This window comes from Cervus elaphus, chromosome 19 (assembly GCF_910594005.1).
Source record: "Cervus elaphus chromosome 19, mCerEla1.1, whole genome shotgun sequence".
Classification (NCBI taxonomy): domain Eukaryota; kingdom Metazoa; phylum Chordata; class Mammalia; order Artiodactyla; family Cervidae; genus Cervus; species Cervus elaphus.
The window spans coordinates 3,018,833-3,044,600 of NC_057833.1; the positions used below are offsets into that span (position 1 = coordinate 3,018,833).

A 25,768-nucleotide genomic window follows, 5' to 3' on the forward strand; every position below is an offset into this window, starting at 1 on the left:
CGTGTTGCTTTAGCAAGCACTTTGTTTTAAAAAATCTTCAGCAGTTATTTCAAGCCAAACCAAATGTACTCATATATGACAAAAATACCTCCTGACACAGAGTCTTCTTTACTGGCTCAAAAAAGGCATAGTCACACATTGAAAGTTAACAGTCTCTTAACCTCTCCATTTCATCATTTTTGTTTACTAAATGGAGCTACTAGTCTCTTGCATAGGCTGCTAAAAAAATTAAATGAGATCATACATGTAGGACTTCTTCTTTACTGCGCCTGATATTAATTAGCACTCAAAACAAGTGTCTCTCCTCCCTCAATCAGAATTTATTTTTCTCTCTAACTGTAGGTGACATATTTGTCATCAAAAAGAATTTCAGATTCGTGGAGGTATTTCAGGATTTTAGGACACTCCAAGAAATCATTAAGCCTTCTTTCAAATGACCCCTCCCTAGAACCAGAAATATGCAACAGGATCTATTCTAGGAGCTGCTCGGGAATCACAGGGAGGGAAACCATGCATGTCCTTTAACACCAGCTTTTCCAGCACCTGGGACCTTTCTTTATTCTTCCACTCTCACCCCTTCTCCTTCTCTGCCTGCCCAAGGGCTGGGAGCCCCTCTCAGGCTCCTCCTTGCGTCCATCCATCTTCATTTACTTTCTACCTTTATTTTTATTCTTAAGAGAGCTTCTTCAAAAATCCAGTGCCCATTCATTCCTCCACTTACTTTACATCAAAAGAAGCAGCCGATGGTGGGGTGCTGTTGACGTACTGATTGTCTCCATTGGAAATGAGTATCCCAGATTCGCTACTCTCTACTAAAATGACCCTGAACAATTTCTTCTCTTCTCCATGTTTCTGTTACGTCACTGGTCATATACATTCTGCATGAGCTAAAGAAAGTCACTTTCCTGATGGAAAAGAAAAAGACAAGACAGAAACCAAAAAATGAAACTTTTTGTTTTCAAACATAGTGCTCGATAATACATCCCTCACCCTCATCCTCACCTTGGCGGTTCAAGGTTGAGATTGAATCAGAGACACAATGAGTCTGAGGGATGGGGTGCAGTTCAGTGATGTGACGATGGCCCTGAGTTAGGTGGGGGTACTTGTTACAGCCTTTAATATGTTTAAAACTGGAAGCTTAGTTTTTTAAAAAAGAAGAATAAAACTGTTCTAGATTCCCAGAGTGGCCTTGTGAAAATGTCATGTATCCAGTTGGATTAACGATTGGCTGTTTTGAGGATCAAATGACACAATCCATGGGAGAAAGCTTTCTATAATATATATTGTGACCTTGAGGTTTGGGAATGTGTTTTCTCTCTCCATGTTTTCTGCTCTTTGAGCAAAATCCCTGCAGTTGATAGAGCACCAAGACTTTGGATTATAATGAACCTTGGAGTCATCTTTTCCTGTCCTTCTCAAATGAGGCCCTGTGTATACACACGCTGGACAAGCAGAAGTGAATGGCACTGCCATGCTTATAAAAAAGAAATTCCCCAGTGATACACACAGGGATTTATGTCCCCTTTCCTCTCAGGGAACCACGAATGGACATACGATCATCTTAAGACATAAGCGAGTTGTATAAAAACATTAACTTCTGTTTTTCTCCGTCATATTTGAATTTGGCAATGACCTTTGAAAGTTAACTGCCATTTCTATAAAGTTAAAGGTTTCTTTATAAAATTAAATATACCATACTATATAACCCAGTAACCCACTCCTTCGAATATTCCTAGCAGCTTTATTCATAAAACCCAAGTAGAAGCAGCTCTAATGTCCACCGGCTGAATAATTATATTGTGGTATATGCATGCAAACAGAGAAGGCAATGGCACCCCACTCCAGTGTTCTTGCCTGGAGAATCCCAGGGACGGGGAGCCTGGTGGGCTGTCATCTACGGGGTCACACAGAGTCGGACACGACTGAAGTGACTTAGCAGCAGCATATGCACGCAAAAGAATCCTATTCAGCAATAGAAAGGAATGAACCACTGATATTCAACCACATGAATAAATCTCAAAAGCATCATGCTAAGTAAAAGAAGCCAGACACAAGAGCCTACATACTGTATGATTGCATTTCTATGAAATTCTAGAAAAAGTAAATCTAGACAAATGGAAATCAGAGCTGTGTTTGGCAGGGGAGGAGAATGGAATTGACCACAAGATACAATAAGAAAGTTTTGGAGATAATTGTGGTGATGGTTATATGATTGTATACTTGTTAAAACTCATTGAATTGTATCCTTTTAAAAAGTGAAATCACTGTATATAAATTATGCCATCATAAAGCATTTTAAAGAAAAGGTAACCGCCAAAGAGATTCTCCTAATTTCATCCTGATAATTAGCTAATTTAAATGACAATCCATCAACTATAAGATTGCAAATATGATAACTAGAACTTGAAAGGTGAAAAATATTTGAAATATATTTGAGAAACTGGATAACCTTATCCTTCCCTTTTGACCATTATCATGTTGTTATTATATTACTGGTTAGAATAGATAATAAAACTAAGGCTGACAAATCAAGCCATTACTGTGTCTTTTTAATATTTTAAAATAATTACAGGTTATTCCCATGTCTGGATCAGTTAAGCCTGTCTATGAAATTTTCATTTTACTGACAGATCACTGTAAAAAACTCCAGTCACCCAAACTGAGCCGAAATGTCATCTTCCCTTCTCTACTCCCACTAGAAAACTCTGATCACTTAATTATTTACTAATTAATTCCACATTCTTTCCCCACTTCCAAAGGATCTCAGCAACTTCAGAAACAAATCAGGCAGGGTAATAATGGAGAAAAAAGGTCAAAGCATAAATAAATGCAGGGTGAAGAGCCAAGTAACTACTGGCAAGTTACAAATTTTGCTCTAAGCTTCTTAGTGGCCTAAAAAAGAAAAAAAGAATTAATATGACTCAAAATGTCTATCAGATAATGAAAAAAACTAAGTATTAAGGTGTACAACACTCTTTCTGATACCAAGACCAAGGTGAAAATTTTCCCGTGGAGCCTCTGAAAGAGGAAATTTTGTGACACCAAGAAACATCTACAAGAGCCCATAGGAGGGGCCTATTAACCCTGGTGGTTCAGCGGTTAACATTAATAATCTGCCTTCCAAAGCAGGTTTGATCCCTGGTCTGGGAACTAAGATCCTGCATGCCTCAGGGCATCGCAGCCCGCAACTGTTGAGCATGTGTGCCCTAGGGCCCATGGTTAGAAACAAGATGAAGTCACAGCAGTGAGAAGCCTGCGCACTGCAACTAGAGAAAGCCCACGTGTAGCATCAAAAATAAGTAACATTTAAGAAAAATAGAATCCATAGAAGTGATGTTTTCGAACTGTGGTGTTGGAGAAGATTTTTGAGAGTCCTTTAGACGGCAAGGAGATCAAACCAGTCAATCCTATAGGAAATCAACCCTGAATATTCAGAGGAAGGACTGATGCTGAAGCTGAAGCTCCAGTACTTTGGCCACCTGATGTGAAGAGTCAACTCACTGGAAAAGACCGTGAGCTGGGAAAGATTGAGGGCAGGAGAGAAAGGGGACAACAGAGGATGAAATGTTTGGATGGCATCATTGACTCAATGGACATGAGTTTGAGCAAGCTCGGGAGATGGTGAAGGACAGGGAAATGTGCTGCAGTCCATGGGGTTGCAAAGAGTTGGACGTGAGCAAGCGATTGAACAATAGCAAAGGAAAAGTCACAACAGTGAGTTTTTTGTGACATCCTTAAAACCATGGGAAAAGTCAAGAGGACAACGCCATTCTAAGAGGGAGCATGGTGGCTGGGGCCGGAGGAAGGTAGCAGGCAAGCCTGACTTTTCACGGTACACACATGTTTTTTAGTAGCGCACAGCCTACACACGTTGCCAAACAGAGGTTAGGACACAGCCTGGAGAGGCAAGCCACTTGGTTCAAATCCTAGCCGTGCAAACTACTAGCTGCAAAATGCTGGGCAAGCTCCGTGCCTCACCTCTAAGGCAGGGAGTAGAGACTACCTCATCGGATTGCTGGGAAGGTTAAACAATTTAATATGCATAAGAAACTTAGCGTCAAGTATGTGTCAGTCATTACTACTAATAAAGCCAAAGTGAACTTTTGTCAAGGTTGTCCTGTGATGGGCCAAGATATTGTTGCATGTATAAAGTTAAATAATAATCAGATTTTAGCCAAGAATATAAATTTAGAGTATCTAGTAGATATGAAAAAATCAGCTGCCATGCCTGTGGGATATATATAGCTAATGAGCCTGAATTGTTTGAGTTTTGTTATATGTTTTAAAAGGTAATAGAATAGTAAGCATTGCTGAAAGAAATTAAAGAAGATTTAAGTAAATGAAAAGACATCCTACGTTCATAGATCAGAAGGCTTAATTGTTGTCAAAACTCCCCAAATTGAGCCACAAATTCAATGCAAGCTTATCAATGTTACAGATTCCTTTACTGTAGAAATTAATAAATTGATCCTAAAATTTATATGAAAATGCAAAGGATTCAGAATAACCAAAACCATCTGAAAACAGAATAAAAACAGAGAACTCACCCTTCCCAATTCTAAACGTACTACAAAGCTGCAGAAATCAAGACACCATGGAACTAGCCTTAGGATAGACATATATGTCAATGGAATAGAACTGAGTCCATAAATAGAACTCTCACATTTATAGTCAAATGATTTTCAACAAAGGTGCCGAGACAATTCAAGAGAAACAATGGTATTTTCCACAGATGGTGCTGGGACAACTCAATGTTCACACACAGAAGAAAGAAGTTGGGCCTCTACTTCAGATCACACACAAAAAATAACTCAGAATGGATTACAGACCTAAATTTAAGAATTAAAACTATGAAACTCTTAGAAGAAAACTTAGGGGTAAATCTTCATGACTTTGAATTAGGCAACAGTTTCTTAGGTATGACACCAAAAGCAAACACAAAAAAGAAAAACAAATAAATCTGATTATGTAGAAATGTAAAACTATTTGCTACAAAATATACTAGCAAGAAAAGGCAACCCATGGAATGGGAGGATATATTTGCAAATTATATACATGTAATATATATCTGAAAAGGACTTGTATCTAGAATATATAAAGACCTCTTTTTTCCCAGATTTTTTAATTGAAGTATAGTTAGTTTACAATACTGTGTTAGTTTCCAGTGTTATTTACATATATGTAGTATGTATGTATATGCACATGTGTGATTCAGCTTCTTTTTCAGATTCTTTTCACTGTAGATAATTGTAAAGCACTGAGCATAGTTCCCTGCGCAATACCGTAGCTCCTGGTGTTCGCCTAGTTTGTATACAGTAGTATGTACAAGTTGGGCTTCCCTCGTGGCTCAGCTGGTAAAGAATCCTCCTGCAAGTGGGAGACCTGGGTTCGATCCCTGGGTTGGGAAGATCCTCTGGAGAAGGGAAAGGCTACCCACACCAGTATTCTGGCCTGGAGAATTCCATGGACTGTATAGTGCATGGGGTCACAGAGTCAGACACGACTGAGTGACTTTCGCAGTAGGTATAAGTTAATCCCAAACTCCTATCTTACAAAGAACTCTTACAACTCAAAAGGGTTTTCCTGGTGGCTAAGTAGTAAAGAATCTGCCTGCACATTCAGGAGACTCGGGTTCTATCCCTGGGTCAGGAAGAGCCCCTGAAGAAGTAAATAGCAACCAACTCTAGTATTCTTGCCTGGGAAATCCCGTGGACAGAGGAGCTTGGGGGCTACAGTCCACAGGGTCACAAAAGAGTCAGACATGATTTAGTAACTAAACAAAAATAGTAACTTACAACTCAAAAATAAAAAAACCAACTCCATTAAAGTATGGGTAAAGGGTCTGAATGGACATTTCTCCAAAGAAGATACTCAAATGGCCAATACCACTCTGAATCCATTAGAATAGCCATTTAAAAAAAAAAAAAAAAAAAAAAAACAGGTATTGGCTAAAAAGCAAAGAAATTAGAACTCTCCTACTAGTGGGAATGCAAAATAATACCTATACTTTTGAAAAGTCTAGCAGGTCTTGAAATGTTAAACACAAAGTTACTAAGTGATCTAGCAATTCTACTCTTGGTATATATCCAGGAGAAAGAAAAACATATATTCACACAAAAACTGGGAAACAAATATTCATAGAAGCATTACTCATAATAGCTAAAAAACAGAAATTACTGAAATGCCCATCAACATGTTTATCCATGATATGAATAACTAAAACTGGTATAGCCATATTACAAAATATTATTTGGCAATGAAAAGGAATGAAATACTAATAATGCATGCCACAAGATTGAAGAACCACAAAAACATTTTGCTAAGTGAAACAAGCCAGTTATAAAAGACCACACATAGGCAAATCTCTATAGACAAATCTAGAGAGACAGAAAGTAGATCAGTAGTTGACCGAAGGCTGAGGAAAGGGGAAAGAAAGAGGAATGATTGCAAGTGGTTACAGGTTTCTTTGGGGTGATGAAAATATTCTCTACTTAAATTGTGGTGGTGTTTACACAACTCTGTGAATATACTAAAAACTAAAATTGTGTGCTTTTTTTTTTTTCAGTCACACCTCATGGCATGTGGGATCTTAGTTCCCGACCGGGGATGGAAACCCATGCCGCCTACAGAGTCATAACCACCAAACGCCAGGGAAGCCCCTAATTGTATACGGTAAACAGCTTGATTTCACAGTATGTGCTTTATGTCTCCATAAAGATATAATGATACTACTTTAATGGCGAAAGCAAAGAGGAACTAAAGAGCCTCTTGATGAGGGTAAAAGAGGAGAGTGAAAAAGTCAGCTTAAAACTCAATATTTTTAAGGGGAAATGGTGGAAGTAGTGACAGATTTCCTTTCCTAGGGCTCCAAAATCACTGCGGAGGTGACTGCAGCCATGAAACTAGAAGACGGTTGCTTCTTGGCAGGAAAGCTATGACAAACCTAGACAGCATGCTAAAAAGTGAAGGCATCAGTTTGCTGACAAAGGTCCGTATAATCAAAGCTATGGTCTTTCCAACAGTCATGTACGGACGTGAGAGCTGGACCATCGAGAAGGCTGAGTGCCAAAGAACTGATGCTTTTGAGCTGTGGTCCTGGAGAAGACTGAGTCCCTTGGACAGCAAGATCAAACCAGTCCATCTTAAAGGAAATCAACCCTCAATATTCATCGGAAGGACTGATTCTGAAGCTCCAATACTTCGGCCACCTGATGTGAACAGCTGACTCATTAGAAAAGACCTTGATGCTGGAAAAGACTGAAGGCAGAAGAGGGTGACAGAGGATGAGATGGTTGGATGGCATCACTGATTCAATGGACATGAATCTGGGCAAACTCCAGGAGATGGTAAAGGACAGGAAGCCTGGCGTGCTGCAGTCCATGGGGTCACAAAGAGTCGGACAGGACTTGGCAATTGAACAACAACAAAACTTTCTTTTAAGGTAATGTAGCTGGTCACCAAGCTCTAGGAACATGTGGAGTTGGGACTCCAACTCTTGAGTAAAGAATGGGCTCCTTTGGGCCTCCAAGGATAATGTATCTTGAAACTAAGCTTCCAGTTTAGATATGAACACGATTGTGGTCACTGGCAACAATTCCAGGTATGGATTTTATGTATTATCAATTAAGGGAAAACTATTAAGCTGTCAGTTACCTAGCTAGTTCCTGAGTTTGGCCAGATGCGGTGTATCTACCCCATGGACTGTCCATGGGAACTCTTTGTGTCTTAGGGCAGCACACTGCCCTCTGCTCTTGATTATATTTCCAGGTCAGTTGTTCCCACCATCAATTAGCCTGTGTGCTCAAGGGAATGCAAACTGATTTCGGCATTATCTTAAACAAAACATAATCAAGAAGGTAAGTATCCTGCCAAAAAAAATTACATAATGCATTCCAAGGCCAACTAAAAATTAATTTGGACCGACCACGCTGAATATATGGATTTAGCAAAAGTTTAAATGGTTAATAGTTCTGGGTACTCTTGTAGAATACAGATTTTTTTTTTTACCTTAAATCTCTTTTTAGGACTCAGAAATTCTACAAGTTTAAATTTCACAGAAAAACAATAAACAAATGAAAGTCTCAAACATCTGTCTCGGTACATCTATTAAGGTGGTATTTGCAGGTAGTATCCATCTACTACTTGCAAAGCCTTATAAGTCAGAATGTTTGAACACCTACTTGGTCCACAGCCTGGGACATCACCTGAGAGGTCCACCCCAAACCACTGAGTCAGAATCTGCATTTCAACAAAATCCCCAGGCAGTTTGTGGTCACATTAAAATCTGAGACGCTTTGATCTCATAATTCAAGAAGCTCAATGTGGAATAGCCTCAGGAAAACTGGTCAGTGGGTCACGATTAGTAATCTCAATTAAGACAACATGCAAGAATAGACTGCAACCTTAAAATGCCCCTATGTGACTCCATGTGGTAAAAGCTGCAGTCTCTGTTTCCGTGACTCTGTCTCCTGTAAACGTTTTTCTCATATGAAACACAAGAAGGAGGCTCTGGTGACTGCTTTTACTGAGGCACCGTGGGTTGGTGGGGGCGTGGGGGGAGTGTGGAGCAGAGAGGCGCTGTTCCTAAGGAAAGCTTGCCAGTTCTAGTTGGCCCCAGCTCTCCCTCTAGGCTTTGCCCTTTTGGCCCCAGAACCACACCCTGTGGGATCCCAGTCTGAATACTTAAGGTTTCAAGCAGCAGGTGGTTAAGTGTCTTAAGGGCAGAAGGGTTCCTGGGTGACAGAGGAAAACCTCACTCTCTCGAGTCCACTGATCAGTATGGAAAAGAGCAATTCCAACCTGAAAGCAGCACTCTTTTCCCTTTCCCGGTGCACATGTTGTGCTAAGTCATTTCAGTCGTGTCGAACTCTTGGCAGCCCCGTGGACTGTAGGGTATGAGGCTCCTCTGTCCGTGGGCTAATCCAAGCAAGAATGGCGTGGGTTGCCATTTCCTCCTCCACGGGATCTTCCTGGCCCAGGGGCTGAACCTGCGCCCCTCACCTGTCCTGCTTGGCTGGCGGGCTCTTTACCACTAGCGCCCCTTTCCTCTCCTCAGGTAGGTGCAACTCAGCGATAGCCTTTTATCTTCCTTGCATACTTGCTAAGTTGCTTCAGTTGTGTCTGACTCTTATGGACAATAGCCCACCAGGCTCCTCTGTCCATGGGATTCTCCACGCAAGAACACTGGAATGGGTTGCCATTTCCTCTTCTAGGGGATCTTCCTGACCCAGGGATTGAATCTTATAAATCTCCTGCATTGGCAGGCGGGTTCTTTACAACTAGCACCACCTGGGAAGCCTTATAGTCCTTAAAGAGCTCCAACTCTTCTAAACTTGTAGGCTTTGAGTAAGTGGTAACCCACTTACTGCACCTTCTCCCTACATTTCCACTTCCTTCAAAGGAAGTTTAGAATGCCAAGTAATCAGGCGGTCTTCCGAAGTGAATCAGTGGTGTCAATTGCTATGGTCAGGATGGGGAAGGGATTCAAGAGTCTCCCAGAGATGACATTTAAAATGCTGATTCCTGGGTTCTATTATTAAGACTCTGATTCAGGGGTCTGGGCTTAGAACCAAAAATCTGCCTTTTTAACAAGTGCCCCCAAGTGATTCTGATGTAGGAGGTCCGGGCCTACGTGTCAATAAGCAGTGATATAATTAGTTTGGGCTTCCCAGGTGTCACTAGTGGTAAAGGATCTGCCTGCCAATGCAGGAGGCACCAGAGACTGGGGTTCAAATACTGTGTCAGGAAGATTCCCTGGTGTAGGAAATGGCAACCTGCTCCAGTATTTCTGCTTGGAAAATTCCATGGTCAGAGAAGACTGGTGGGCTACAGCCTACAGGGCTGCAGAGAGTTGGAAGGAGTTGTCTGAGTGATTAAGCACACATACGTGATGGGTTTGAGAATAGCAATAACACCCTTACAAATAAATCACCCATTCTAAAGCATCTGTTTCGTTGTTTCAACTGATGTTGTCAACTTCCTGTTTGGTTTCCATTCAGCAGATACTGAGCAACTACTGTTTGCAGAAAATTGTATCAATACTAGCTGCTGCTTTCCTGTGTGATTGGACTGGATGGAAGAGACGGGGAGAGAAGGGTGTGATCACATCAGAGAACTATTTCTCAACTTCCTAGAAAAATGACAAATTCACTTTTTCATGATTTGTGAAACAGATTAACCTAAAAGACTGTATTACCCAACCACAGTTAGCATAGTTTACTAACCTTTTGGGCACCAGTGTACCAGAGATCGGAGAAGGCAATGGTACCCCACTCCAGTACTCTTGCCTGGAAAATCCCATGGACGGAGGAGCCTGGTAGGCTGCAGTCCACGGGGTCGCTGAGAGTCGGACACGACTGAGCGACTTCACTTTCACTTTTCACTTTCATGCATTGGAGAAGGAAATGGCAACCCACTCCAGTGTTCTTGCCTGGAGAATCCCAGGGACGGGGGAGCCTGGTGGGCTGCCGTCTACGGGGTCGCACAGAGTCGGACACGACTGAAGTGACTTAGTAGCAGCAGCAGCAGCAGGATCAGAGATGTCACGGTCTTGCTCGCAAGGTCAGTTCTGTAACAAAACTGCCACGGTTCAAGCCCTCCCTTCTCCACTTCCATGATACGACCACAGCCAAGTGACTTCTCTGTGCCTCAGATTCTTCACCTGTAAAATGAAGATTATAGAACCTACGTCACTGAGTTAACGTTTGTCGATTCAGTGAAACACTGGAATACATAATTGATGCAGAGGACTTCGAGAATCTAACGTACTGAATATTCATTCTGTTTTTCGGTTAAGGCCCGGAAACCGCTGGTGAGAGCGCTGAGAAATGCTTCCGGAAGGTGATCTGGAATTCCAGGTGAAGAAAGTGCAGTTACACTTGATGTTTCACACAAGCAGTTAAGAAGAATTACTCTAACTGGGGTGATCTGGGGGTTTTGCTTTGTTTTGTAAAGTTCCCTAATCCTTGGCTTCTTTGGGAGTTTGTCCCTGGGATGCCACACTCTGCCGCCAAAGTCCCCCTCCAGATCCCCAAACCAGGGTCTCGGGCAGGTGCCCCGCGGGAGCCGGACCAGGACCAGAGCGGCCGCGGGAGGGGACGCGGGGCCCAGGCCTCCAGGGGAAGGGCTGGGTGAGGACCCGGGTCCCGCGGCGCCGGGCCGCCTCCCCGCGAGGATGCCGGCGGGCGCGGGGAGCGTGCGCGGCCACGTGACGGCCGCTATAAGAGCGCTCCGGGCGGACGCTCGGCTCCCGCCGCGCCTCCTCGCCGGCCGCGCTCGCTCCCCGCGCGCGGCGTCTCCGAGTCACGAACTTGCGGCTGCGGCTGCGGCGGCCGCCCGCGCCCCCGGCTCTACCATGACAGGTACGCGCCGCCCGCCGCGGCCGCCGCGCTTCCCCCCCGCACCCGGCCCTCCGCCCCGGGGGCGCTCCCGGCAGGACGAGGACCGCCGCGAAGTTGCAGGCTGGCCGCGGCCGGGCGTGTCGCTTCCTGCGTCAGCCGCTGCCCCGGGGGCCCGCGCGGCCGTCCCGAGCCGGAGCGCGGCCGAGGGGCCCCCGCCGCGCAGCGCCTGGGCCCGCCGCCGGAGCCCCCGTTCCTGCTTCCGTCTCCTTGCCCTTCCTCCTGCGCGCACCGTGAAGGGCGGGCGGGCGGAGCAGTGCGGCGGGCTGCGTAGGGGCGGGGAGCCGGCTCCTCGGGGGCGCCCGGCCCGACGCCCAGAGCGCGGCGGGGTCTCGGGGCGCCGCCGCCACGGCCCGCGGGCTGGGACCTCCGGGAAGGGGCGGCCGCGAGGCGGGCCCGCTGGCGGCCCGGGCCCGGCTCCTCGGCCGTCAGTCCCGGAGCTGGCCGCCTTGCCGAGCCTATTTTTAGGCCTATGGGGCTGGGTTGCGGGAAGCCCGAGCCCGGCGAGCGCCCCCGGGGAGCGGGACCCGCGAGGTGGGAAGGCGCCGGCCCACTTGTTGCAGAGTGTCCGGGCCGCTCGGCGAGTCTGCCCCCGAGGACCCCAGCCCGTGCTGTTGAGTCTGATAGTGGGGTTATTGCAGCCGCTGAACTGCGGAAAGGTCTCAGCAGTCACCCGGGGCTCGGCCATCTCCGGGCGGGTTTAGCCTCCTCCCCAGCTGCCTTTCCTTTGCTAGGTTCGCCTTGCAAACCTCGGCTCCTAAGGTTTGTCCTGCCTCCCGCTTCCTTTGGGAAATCATCCACATCCTTGCTTCCTGAAAGCCTGGAATCCTACTTACCTGTAAACTTTTCTCCTTGATCCCCCGCTGTGTGTGCGCGCTAAGTGGCCTCAGTGATGTCCGACTCTTGGGGACCCACAGACTGTAGCTCCTCTTGGCCGGGGATTCTCCAGGCAAGGATACTGGAGTGGGTTGCCATGCCCTCCTCCATGGTCCTGGAATCAGGACCATCTTTGAGTTGAAGCATCATTCATCTTGCCCCACGTTAAGCGCCCTTGCGGTGGGCCGACCAAAATATTGCTGTCTTAGGATGGGTTGAAGAAACGAGAACAGGCAGGGGGTGATGGGTATGTCAAGGGATGGGGGCGCTGTTCTGAGCTTTCCTAGAGTGACTGGCTGAGAGGCAGATGACCCTGGGGGAGGGCGGGGTGCAGGTAGAAACGCCAGACCTACTGCTTAACAGAGAATCCAAGGCTGTGTGTGAAGGCTGCCCTCAGATCTGCGGTTGGGGAGTGTGCTGGCCCAGTGGACGGCCTCCAGTGTCCTCTTCTCGTGGGAATTTGCCTCCAGGCTCCACTAGAAAACGGGAAAGGCGGGAAGAGGAAACCTAAGACAGAATCAGTGACTCTGTTATGGTGCCCGACTCCCTGCTTGGCCAGCAGGGACCCACGTCAGCCCCGGCAGCGCTGGATCCTTTGTGCTTGGATGCCCACCAACCTGTTCAAACGTTAAAATCCCTTTCAGGAGGGCATGTGTCCCGGAATCCTCCTGGGAAGGACTAAAGAAACCCTAAAGGCTTGGCTGGTGGTCTTGGGAGAGTTGGGCTTGTTCAGGAGGAAGAATAATTCATGTATTGGCAACTAAGTGATTATTGGAGATTGATTTTTGAATATGTGTGTGTGGGGGGGGGGGGTATTCCCTGGTGGCCAGGTGGTAAAGAATCCACCTGCCAAGCAAGAGATGTGGGTTTGATCCCTGGGTCAGGACAGACCCCTGGAGGAGAACACTGCAGTGTTCTTGCCTTAAAAAGTCCATGAACAGAGGAGCCTGGCGGGCTGCAGTCTAGGGGGTCACAGGGAGTCAGACATGACTGAGCAACAGAACAACCATGAGTGTGGAAGAGAGGGTTGAAGGGCCCCAGGGTCCTGGGTGGGACGTACTGCTTGCTTCTCCAAGTAAAAGGAGGCAGGTTTGCTAGAGCTTGTGAGGTGGTCCCTAAATACACTCAGCAGTGATGGGCCCCTATTTAGATGGGAGCATCAAGGAGGGAAGGCTTCTCGGGGAAAGTGATGCTTAAGAGAGACTCTGAGCGACTCTGGGGAGGTGGTTGGGTGACTGTGGACTCTTGGCTCCAAGTTGAGGAGAGAGTTGCAAAAGCCTGAGGCTTGGCACATGTGAGCGCCTGGATGAAGAATGTGGCCTCTGCTTCAGACGCTATCAGTGAGGTTGTTGGCTGGGTCTGTTCCTGACTGAGAATACTGTCTATGGTACCGTGTAGGATAGACAGAAAATGCGCTTCTTCATCTCTCCTCTGCTACCTGGTCCTTGCCCTCTGGGTGTTAAGCTACTGTGTAGTCTGAGAATTTAGCATGTCTGGACTCTATATTGGATTTAATTTTTATAGCCTCTTGAAGGTTGCCAATGATCTCCTGCTAAAGAATGGTACTGAGACCCTCTTAAAGTGGTCCCTGGGTTCTCTCTCCCCCCCCCCCACCCCCCAGGAGGCTGTTCCTTTATTAGGCGAGCAGGTTAATCACAGAGGAGTTGATTTTGCCCAGTTGTTGGTTGACCAGGGTCCTGGGGTCCTGTTCTCTAGTTAGAATGATGTAATGAACACCTTCTTTTCCTTGTTTTAAGATCAGGCCTTTGTAACACTGACCACAAACGATTCCTACGCCAAAGGAGCCCTGGTCCTGGGCTTGTCTCTGAAACAGCACAGGACCTCCAGGAGGCTGGTCGTGCTCATCACCCCGCAGGTCTCGGACTCCATGAGGTGAGGACGCGCCGCCGGGCCGTCGGTTGGGCTCTGACATCCCCTCCCCTGTTTCTGGCATCAGTGGACCTTCAGGCCAGACCCTTTGCAGGGGCTGAGTGCTGGTGGAGCGTGATGAGCGCTGCTGAGTGAAGGATTCCTGGGTCCGAAGCCTCTTCCTGGCTCTTGGGAGCTGTTCCAACCATGCTCCATCTGGGAGGTGGAGTTCTGGCCCTAGTACTTGCTGGTCCCAGCCAGGGCTGGGCGCTCTCATAGGCAGGTCCCCTCCGGGTGATCCAAGCGAGTGACTCAGTCCAGCCGTCCCTCTGCGTCGTCCTGCCTCACCTGCATGCCTTTCCCCCAAAGGGAGCAGGGGGCTACTGTCCTGTTTCCAGCCAAGCAGACCTCCCTTGCCTTTGAAAGAAAGTAGCAGTTTTCTCCACCACATCTGACATTAGTAACCTAATGATCTTTATTTACAATTCAGTAGACTAGATATTTTCCAAAGGGCTCTCTGAAATAGGGGTCCTGCTAAGAAAGACCCTGAGGGGTACAAGCTGCTTGTTGACTGGGTTAGTTCATGTTACTTTTTTGGAGTTAAATTTTGAAGTATATGAATCAACTGCCTTGATCCTCATACTAACTTATTTAAGAGTACCTTGCCACACTAGCACCTCTGTATTGCGTTTATTTTTGCGTTCTTTTATCCCTTTTAGAAGTTGAAAATGCCCCTTTTGTAACTCTTTTCAAAAAACATAAGCACATGCCAAGGACCCCTGAAAAAGAGGCATTATATATGCATACGTATATCTCACACACTAACAAGCTTGTTCCTAAAGGGTAATTTAGGAAAACCAAATTACCCCCAAACTGCCTCCTCTGTGTATGTCCTCATCTATAATCACTTTAGTGAGGATACTGTAAGAAAGAGGGTGTGATCTTAGAAACCAAGAAACCAAGCCCCCTTTCCGGTCGTCAGTGGTACACAACCATTTCTTTCAAAGAAATCAAGTTTACAGTGTGAACTGGAACATATTTTTGTACAGCTTTGGAGGTGACTAGTGCGATATCAGTTTTGTTCCACATGCGTGATGTTGTTGTCAACTTTGAGTGATGGCCTGTCTTTCTCCTGCGTTTTTTCTTGTGTTGAGTTTAGTGTCTCACCTGGGAAGTACACCGCCGCTTCTCTCACCTCTGGCTTGCTTTCTAAAGTCAGTCTGTAGTTAATTTTGGGCAGGGAGAAGTCTTGTACCTCACAAACCAGAGTGAGTCGCTCATGCCAGGAGTGCTAAGCATATAACAAATGTTGGTTGTATTCGATGCAAAAGAATGGAAACCGAGTCATTGAGTCACTCAGCTTCTTTTACGACACACAGCTTCCGGCGGTTGTCAGCTGCCTTAGCAAAAATTATTAATTAGTTATGGGCTTCAGTGCAGATACTGTATGTCTTAACTCAGCATTACTTGGGAAAGGATTCAGTGGTCAGCAAGAATCAGTTCTAATAAAATATTACTGTTAAAGATGTCAGCTGTTGAAAAGACGTCTGACCAAACATCAGTTACATTTTTACAGGCTATTTCCCAACTTGCCTGGTATTCAGTGGTACAATAAAACATACGGAACTTCTTCTATGATACTGTTTAAGACAAGCAGTTCATCCTCACTATAAGCAGTTCTTACCATTTTAGTGAAATTAACTGCACGTGTAAATCAACAGTTTGTGCTGCAGCCAGTTAGGACATATTTAAGAGACCGTAGTATGCCAAAGTAACAGATTGCTGTCATTGTTGATAAGCTAATAAGGATGCAGTCTTATGTTATATGGGTCACTTGTTCTGAAGAGGTGCTGAGAGCTGTTTTCTGGGTTTCACTTTGACAGGAAAACTTTAGAGACCGTCTTTGATGAAGTCATCGTGGTGGATGTCCTGGACAGCGGTGATTCTGCTCATCTCACCTTAATGAAGAGGCCTGAGTTGGGTGTCACGTTGACTAAACTCCACTGCTGGACACTCACACAGTACTCCAAATGTGTATTCATGGATGCAGATACTCTGGTGAGTGTGCCTTTGATGGCTGGAGAGATGGATATAGTAACTGAAACCAGTTAGGCATGTGAAGAATGCTGTCAGGACTTCACAGTAAAGTGCAGATAAAACCGCTGTTGGGAAAAGTGTCAGGTGTCGGAGGAGAGGAAGACCAGCCTGCCTCACAGGTGTCGTCTGATGAGTTAGTCCAGCAACAGATCGCATCTGGTGTGCTGGATAACTTAAGGAGAACTTAGGAAGGGTTCTGCTATAGAAGAACAGCTCTGAAATGCTTTCCCTTCTCCCCACCCCCTTGCCCTTGAATCAGGTCCTAGCCAATATTGACGATCTTTTTGAGAGAGAAGAACTGTCGGCGGCACCAGACCCGGGGTGGCCTGACTGCTTCAATTCTGGAGTCTTTGTTTATCAGCCTTCAGTCGAAACATACAATCAGCTGCTGCGTCTTGCTTCCGAGCAAGGTAGCTTTGATGGTACGTACCCGCTTTCCCCGTATCGGATAAGCTGTGAACAACTCCTGGGGCTGCTCTTCTCAGGGAGCTGCTGCGTGCCCTTGTGTCTGCAGGGTAGTGATACATGTGACGTGACAAGCGTTTTAGGCTGTGTTGTTCTGGGGAATAGTATGTGTGTGCGTGCATGCATCTTTTTCCCGTAGGTACCTCGGCTATTTTACAGACTTGCCCTTCATTGATCTTCCTGTGTCTAAATTAGAGCGTGATTAAAGCAACCGTGACTATTCAGGGATTCAGAAGACCACTAAACAAAGGAGAGGTTAACAGCTGTCTTAAGCCTCAGTAAACTGAAGTGCAAGAACTAACAGGAGGACCCAGAATTGTCTCCGAGGAAATTTGAGGAATAATTTAGGCTCTCATTCTCAGAACATGGCGCTGTGAGTAATCTTCGTCTCCAGGTTTTCACGGCCTGTGAGGCCATGCATCACATAGAGTGCGGTCTGCAGAGCTGCAGCAGAGAACCTCGGCGGGGTCGCCGTCCATTTTCCGTAATGCGTGTGTGTGTCTGTCTATAGCTGTCAGTACGTTTACATAGAAAGGTGGTGACTGGGATTTAGGGCCTCACATCCTTTGGAGAATTTTGGTTAAGTTAATTAGTTAGGTATACTTCTATTTTGGGCCAGTCTCTAAAATAATAAATAATAAGTCACTTTGTTTTTAACACAAACCACAAAGCTGGCAGTTAGTATGCAAAAGCAACTTTTTAGAAAATAAATGTTGATGGATCCTTTGAATTAAGAAAAGACCCAGTTGTATCTAGGAAGAAGGATTTGTACAAGGAGACCCCCTCTCGGCAATGACTCTCTGTCAGATACCTGACGCTGTGGCAGAAGCCGGGGGGGGGAGGCCAGAGCCCTGGGCAGACCCCAGGCCCCAGGGGCCGCTTTCCTCTCCAAGAGCAGGTGTGAGATTTGCAGTGAGCAGATCTTTTGACGCCAGCGGGAATGACCATCCTCAGCTGACATAAAGTTCAGCCCTGGATGCAAATACGGGGGTTCATCTCCATTAACTAGTTGCAAAGTTAAAAATTACAATTTCAAATTTAAACTTTTTGAATTAAAAGTACATCTAGAAGTTCATGGGATTGCTGAAATTAAGAGATTGGAATTTAAAACATTTTTGTGTGTGTTAGTCACTCAGTCATGTCCAACTCCTTGTGACCCACGAACCTTAGCCTGCCAGGCTCCTCTATCCACGGAATTCTCCAAGCAAGAACACTGGAGTGGGGAGCCATTCCCTTTTCCAGAGGATCTTCCTGATCCAGGGCTTGAACCCAGGTCTCCTGCATTGCAGACAGATTGTTTACCTTCCCCACCAGGGAAGCCCGAAACATTTTTAGTTACATATAAAATTGAAATTGGGTTTTTGTTGTTGCTGTTCACAGAAATTGAATTCTGTTTCGTCATTTGAGGATTTGGAATAGCAGCTGTTTGAAATGTCATTGAAAAAGGAGGAGAAATTTAAATGTCAATCTTGTCTCACTGTTTGACTAGTCTGTACTCTATACCAGCAGTGCTAAACCTGGGTGATTTGGCCCCGCCCCCTGGGGACTTTTGGCAGTGTCTGGAGACATTTTTAGTTGTCACAAGTGAATGGGGAGGCGGGACTGGCAGCTAGTGAGTAGAGGCCAGGGATGCTGCTAAACATCCTCCATCGCACGCCCCCACACCAGAGACTCATCCGGCTCAAAGAGGTCAGTAGTGCCAAGGTTGAGAAATTCTGCTCGATGCCAAGTCATTATGTGCCCTTAAAACAGTGAGCAAAAGCATCTGAGCCGTAATAAACGGCAGCCTCCGACAGGAAGTGCGTTCTTACTTTAAGCAACCTTAAGTGAGAAATGATGCCTTGAGTGCTGACTGTGGTTATGGCCAAATGTAACTTCTTCACGTCACTGATTTATTTTGTAGCTCCTGCTATTTTCCTTTCATATAAGGAATGAAAATTATATTGGCATTTGAGTTCAAAACATGTATTTCTCTTGCTCACACAAAAATAGTTACCTTTGCACAGAAGGAAGATAAGAGTATTTTTAGCAGAAGTCCACTGTTTGTCTTAACCTTTGCGTCAGATTGTGGCTTTCTTCACCTCCTCTCATTAAATTTAAAGGAAGTAGCATAATCCTGCCAGAAATTCCGTGTAAATTCTCAGATCTAGTGAGTGAGTCACATTCTACAGTAGATCTAGCTACCTAAAACGGACACGATTGTAATCGCGTAAAGAGAATCCACTTTCTAATTCTGAAGAATACTAGATTCTGTTGTTGCAAGATGAAAGTTTGGATACCAAACAGTGTGCCATGATAAATTACTGGGTTACAATTTCAGAATATAAAATGGTTTAATTAGCTGGTAGAAACCAACCTGGATCGTGTATCTGTTCTGGAGCCAAGAGCTCCTAAAGGAGTTGATGGTCCGTTGTTAAGAAGCAAGAACGTGTGAAGAGGGCTCAACTAGAAAGCACTTTCTACTTTTTCAGCTGGAATCTGAAACCGCAGGAGATTCTCTCTGTGCCTGGGAGCACATTCATTATTCAGCAGCAGGGTTTCCAGGAGCTGGCCTTTCTGGAGGGTGCTCCATTTACTGGCTCGTTGGTGGCAAAGGATGTGAATTATTTCTGTGACTCGTAGAAATACCTAGTTGAAAGAGTTGAGAATTCAGCTGTGTAGATAGGAGCTTATGGGTATTCTCCTTTTTAATGTTATTTATTTTTTACATTTTTGGCCATGGTAGGTCTTCACTGCAGCGCGGGCTTTTCTCCAGCTGCGAGGAGAGGGGCTGCTCTCTGGTTGTGGGGAGAGGACCTCTCACCGCGGTGGATTGCGGTGTTTCTCCCTCTTACCGAGCGCAGGCTTTGGGAGTCGGGTTCCTGGGCTCTCGAGCGCAGCCTCAGTACTTGTGGCTCCGGGCTCAGTGGGACCGAGGAACTGACGTCAGGCTCTCAGCGCAGAACCCTGTGTGGTTTAGATGTCGCCCCGGGCTCTGAGATAAGCACTGTCAGGAATTTCCTTTCACCTTACCGTACACTTCTAATATCCGCAGATATCCCCCCGCCCCCAACCCCAGGTGCACTGAACGGGGGTCTTCAGTCCCAGCATTTTTAGGCTGACAGTCAAGAAAACCTGTTTGCAGATAACCGTATCTCAGTCTGAAGGTCTTGCGAGTTCCGCTTAATCTCTTCATACGTTCGGCAGAAACTGACGGGGCCTGATGTCCACGGACGAGCCACGCGGGCTGCCGACGGCTGAGCGCTCGCAGCCGCCTCCGCGGCCCTTCTGATGGGGAGGAATGTGGCTGTCACGGCTCTGATCGCCAGTCCTCTAATCACGCCGCACCCTGCCGCTGACCAAGAGGGTACCCCTCATACGGCGAGTCTGCTAGGGGCCGCGCCTTCTCTTTTCTTCCCCAGTATCTCTGGGGTGTTAGAGATTTCAGACTAGTGACTTCGTACCTAATTCATGGCTGGCCTTTAATTTCCCACAATGAAGTGTCTAACTTCTGTGCTGTTAATACTTGTGGACTGTCTTGCATTTACTTCATAACCAACATTACATGTTTTCTGAAGAGTTGTACAATAACTGTTGCAAAACACGTATACCGTGGCACTTTATAGACTCTGACAAGATAAGGTCAACTTCAGGACTTAACAGAGAGAAGGAAGAGAGGTGATGATTTCGTAGATACTAGTCAGCAGTTTTGTCTCCACACATGAGTGTGCAATAAGGCTGATTCACTTGACTCTTCATTTGATTAAATTAATCTGGATGCAAGTTGAGGTTTTTATTTCCTTTCCTCCCATGACTCTAGAGTATCCTAAATTAAGGATGCCTATACCTTTGAAATGGTTGGATGGCATCACTGACTCGATGGACATTAGTTTAAGCTCCGGGAGTTGGTGATGGACAGGGAAGCCTGGCGTGCTGCAGTCCATGGGGTTGCAAAGAGTTGGACACGACTGAGCAACTGAACTGAACTGATACAGTTGAAAAGTTTAGTGCTTGAGAGTTGCTGTATATTAAATTTCGTTTCCATGTGTTACCTTCTAAAACCTAAGTGAAAAATTAGAATTCATATTTTCCAATTTCAAGTATCCATCTTTTTAAAAAAATGGAATTCATTAGTGTAATCTAAATACCCTAAACTTTTTTTAAAGTCATGAAATTTTGGTCTGTAGTTGAATTTTCAAAAAAAAAAAAAAATAGAGCAGAGCAAATCGGTATAGAATGTTAGGTATGGTTTTCCTTCAGCAGAATCTAAAACCTGCTGTGAGGTCATTAAACTGTGTGTTCCCTATTCTGATTTTAAGGAGTCACTGAGACCCTTAAACTGAAATTTTTTTCTGTGCTTGGAGATGTAAGCTGGGAGAGTAAAACGAAGTTTTAAAATAATTTTAAAAGAGTTGGTTCTAAATTCTAAAGTGTAAAATTGACCCCAGTGCTACTGTCTCTAACCTTTGCGGTTAGTTTGGATTCAAGCTGTCCAGAAAAGGAGTGAAGGAGAGGTGTTCCCAGATAGTACTTGTCTTGTTCAAACCAGAGATGCTCAGAAATTCAGATGTACCTCACCTGGTCCTCTGACTTGCAAGGTTCGACCTTGACAGATGCTCATGGCAGGCTTTCCCAGTTGCCCACAGACTAGGCTACTTGTGGCTCTGTGGGCCTTAAGCTGTGTTGTCAGTCGCTTTGAAAATTACTCTGTTCTCTTGTGTTTATATCATTCAGTAATTAAATTTTAATTGATAGTTTGGGTAGTGTCTTGAATAAAGATGAAAAGCAAAAGTCATATCATGTAGCAAAATACATGAGTACACACAGTTTTTAAGAGCTGTTTTCATCTCACTGTACCCACCCATGAGGATTTTTTTTTTTAACTTAGCCATCTGTTTCTAGCCTTGTAACCAGCAGAGATCATGAACTCTTGAGAAATAGAGACGGAAGGAAGAACTAAAGTGTTCATGTGTCCAGGCTCTTCGAGGAGTCATTTTACTTCTTCATTTATTCCTTAACAGTTTTGTGAAGTAGTCATTTATTTATTCGTTAATATATTAATTCAGTAGATATTTATTGAAGGTCTGCTATATGGCTGTACTGGGCACCAGCATCGATACAGTTCAGACAGCCGCTTGCCAGACAGTCTGGCAAGGTCTGAAGCAGACAGTCTTTCTTGAAGCTGGGGCTGGGTTGTATGAGTGTAGTTTTCTGTCTTCACTTCCAGTGGCCCATCACATGCTGCAACATTCACGAAGATATATCCTAGGAATGGTACAGGGTGGAGGAAAATATTATACTGGCTTTATTACAGATTAATGACTTAAAATTCATTGCCCTGACTAGAGAAAGCAGTTGATATATTCCTCATTTTAGAGATGAGGACAGTTAAGTCTTCTATCTCTGCGGCTACTGTTTCTCCCCTCTAAACCATAATGTCTAGAAATATTTTGTCTTTTTATTGTTAAAATAGCAGATGTGTTTTATTTGATTAATGAGATATGGTTGATTTATAATATATGTAAGTTTCAGGTGTACAACATAGTGATTCACCGTTTTTAAAGGTTACATAGTTATTATAAAATATTGGCCATATTCCTCATGCCAGACAGTCTATCCATGTAGCTTATTTTGTACATAGCAGTCGGCACCTCTTAACCCACCGACCCCCATCTTGTCCCCACTTCCATCTCCCCACTGGCAACCATAGTTTGTTTTCTGTGTCTGTAAGTATTACTTTGTCTTTTTTAATCGGCAGCACAGTTGATAGTCTCGAATTGTTTTGTGGGTCTAGAAGTATTTTTGCAAATGATTAATTCTGTCTTCATTTCTGTAATCCATTCCTATAGTATTGAAAAAAAATCATTTGAGCTCCTCATCTGGGGAAGATACTAAGTTTAAGGGCTAGGAATAGATAAGTAAATAATACAGTTTTATTTTTATCCCTACCTGTATAAAGCTTGTATATTGTATATTTTATGAGACTTTACATTTAACACCTAATTACACAGTTAATTATGTAATCATGAATCTGATAAATTCAGAGTGCTAAAAGAATCTAGACTTAGGATCTGCCTTAAATTGAGAAAGTGAAATTTAAGCCACAAATAAATGTTCCCTTGCATCTATGACTTAGCAGCAGCAGCAGCAGCATCTATGTAATTATTTAATAGCTTGATTATTACAAATATTTTTTAAAGTGAGAAACAAAAGCCAAACATGAAATGGTAAAATAAATCAATCGTTCTTGGTTTAAATGGATTGAGGCCAGCGAGATGCAGTGATGCTAAGACCAGGGCTCAAAGTACCTGGATTCCCATGAGCCACCTGGGTTAATCCGATGATCCTTAGTAAACCTGATGGAAATGTCCCCAAGAGCTGGAACATTCACAAACAGTAACTTAGTATCCTTGGCACGCTCTCTGTAGGCAAGAGTGAGAACACCTGCCGTGCATGTTACGGGAATTCCGTCTTAAGGAGCGAGTCTCATTTTCATTTCAGCGTTTGTCTGTGTTGTTCAGTCACTAAGTCGTGTCCAGCTCTTTGTGACCCCGTGGACTGTTGCCTGCCAGGCTCCTCTGTCCATGAGATTTTCCAGGCAAGAATACTGGAGTGGGTTGCCATTTCCTTCTCCAGGGAATCTTCCTCACCCAGGGATCAAACCTGCATCTCATGTGGATTCTTTACCACTGAGCCACTGGGGAAGCCCATCCCTCTCCTATAACATTAAGCATATTTTGCTGTAAATTGTTTGCTTGATTTATGCTCTTCTACTCCCTGATTAGGTTGAGAACCATTTGAAAGCTGGAGCCTATTTTAGTCATCATAGTACCTATATGTAATTTATGTAACCTCAGACATTTTCTATAGAAATGACATTTCTGAGAGTTACATTCTCTAATAAAATTAAAAAAGGGTCATTCTCTGAAAGACCCTAGACCAGTGTTTCTCAGATTTTAATATGCAAGCAAAGCATCTGAGGATTCAAATGAGCATTCTGGTTCTGTGGGTCTGGTGGGATTGGGACTTGCTCTTCCACGGTTCTGTCAAACTCTCAGGTGATGCCCCTGCTTCTGAATCCTTGTGTTGAGCAACATGGTTCTAGGGGAACATTTCCTTGGGGCTAAGAAATTCAGGTTCACGTTTAAACCAAAATGCATCCCCCACCCATGCTCTGCTATTCACAGTAGGCAAGCCGGCTGCCAACAAGCTATGGGAAAGCGCACGAAATACTTAAGCGTTGAATAGTGCACACGTTAAAAAACAAAGCAGCACTCAATTCCGTTTCTGTCTCATAAAATAAGGGACACAGGTTCTGCTAAGTGCGGTAATATGTTCATGTTTATCAGGTTCATGACTCTGGTCTAAAGACCTGGAAACCCTCAGTGGCTGTAATGTTATCAGTAGCCCTTGGCCAGCCTGGGGGAAGGAAGATAGAGAATTCTGCTGTTTGCTTTTGTTGCAGAACAGGTGTCATGCGCCTCTCGTTCCGTTTCCTTTCTCTGCCTCTCACCTGTGCCTCCACACCCACGCCTGCTGGGTCACAGCTGCCGGCGTGTCCGCTCATCATGCTCGTTGGTTCTGAGCTGATTGAGATGAACAGTGTCTTAACCTGTCTAAATAAATAAAGTTGCCTCTGGACGCCTGACTAGACTGCGCTGGACAGAAGTCGTGGGGTTTTCATTAGAAAATTCAGCAGCCTTTGTTACACCCTCGTGTGTCTCGTAGCACAGGCCTGCTTAGATCTGCATTCTGCTTTAAAGGGAGCTCGAGTTTAGGGACTTCTAATGAAGCGAGATTGATGGATCCAAACACAGACTCTTCTGGTGAAACTAAAACATAGTTTTGCATGATCTTGAGATCTGCAGTTGTATATTTGGAAGAAGATGGCTAGGTGGCTGAATTAAAAAATTATGTAAGAAGCCATAGACTTCTCGGTGGTGTTTAATTCTATTTCTAATCCACGACTTTTGACTAAAGGGGCACCCTGCATAGTCACATAATGAAGTCAGTGGCCGTGGAAGTTGCATGGTCTGTATGTTCTGCGCCCTGAGAGGCAGGGTCCTTGCTGAGGTTTGAGGACTGACCAGCTGAATGAGCACCATTGATTCAGGCGTCCGCTGCCCTGCCTCTCCACTTCTCGCTTGTTTCCTGTTCTAGCGGTGCTTCTCAGCCCTGCCGTCGGCACACAGCCGAGGGCTGACGGTGTCGGGAGGGTACCTGGGAGTGAACGGAAGCAGCCTTTTGTGGCTGGAGGCAGCTGGCCAGGGGCTCTGAGGGATCAGCAAAACTCTTGACTCCTGTTTCCCAGGCTCACCCTGTCGGACTGGGGAGTTCTGCTTTATGCTTACCCTTCCGACCTTCATGGAATCGGATTTCTTCTCTGCGTTACAATGTCGTCAGTAGTCATTTTAAGTGGAATTGCTTAATTTTAAAAGAAAAGTCTTTAAATGTGGCAGGAAAAACCAAGTGGTAGAAAAAGATATGTAGTGTGATACCTAGTTTTATAAAGTTCACAAACAAGTGAAAATATATATTGTCTGGAGACACACATATGTGGTAGAGGAAATCAAGATAATTACAAACAAATTTCATGACAAATAGCTCCTTCTGGGTTCAGGGGCAGTGAAATTGGGTAAGGGAACCCCCCACAGAGAATTTAAACTGTGTTGATAATGTGTGAGTTTTTCAGTTGGATATTGGGTATATTTAGTGTTATTGCATGCTTTATAACCTACACATATATTTTTGTTTTGATAATATATTTCATATTGAAAATAAGTGAAAAATGGAAAGAAAAGGTCTTGGCACAATTCTCATTCTTTCCCCAGTGGTAGTGTTAATATGCTAGAATTACAAAAATAATGTAACAATATTAATGAAAAGTTGGAGTGAGGGAACATCGGTAACATCAGTCCCCTCACACTGCTGCTGCTGTTGGATTTATTTTCTTCTGGTAGGAATGTGTATGTTCTTGGGGCTTCCTCAGTGGTAAAGGATCTGCCTGCCAGTACAGGAGACCCAGGAGATGAGGGTTCGATCCCTGGGTTGGGAAAAATCCCCCGGAGAAGAAAGTGGCAACTCAT

General features: G+C 44.9%; 1 protein-coding gene and 1 long non-coding RNA gene across 2 annotated transcripts in view; one reads left to right on the top strand and one right to left on the bottom strand.

Annotated features, from left to right (window-relative positions):
• Positions 1-300: 300 nt before the first annotated feature.
• On the bottom strand, positions 301-10,362 carry LOC122675752. Its single transcript, XR_006335333.1, has 2 exons — positions 10,224-10,362; positions 301-905 (listed from the first exon to the last, which is right to left on the bottom strand). It is a non-coding gene; the product is annotated as an uncharacterized LOC122675752 (long non-coding RNA).
• A 796-nt stretch (positions 10,363-11,158) lies between these two features.
• The window catches only part of GYG1 (glycogenin 1), a 36,763-nt gene continuing 22,153 nt past the window's right edge, over positions 11,159-25,768 (top strand). The window contains exons 1-4 of the mRNA XM_043874634.1: positions 11,159-11,360; positions 14,030-14,165; positions 16,025-16,199; positions 16,498-16,660. Of these exons, the coding sequence (XP_043730569.1) occupies positions 11,174-11,360; positions 14,030-14,165; positions 16,025-16,199; positions 16,498-16,660 (661 nt within the window). The 5' untranslated portion in view covers positions 11,159-11,173. The remainder of the gene's footprint in view (positions 11,361-14,029; positions 14,166-16,024; positions 16,200-16,497; positions 16,661-25,768) is intronic.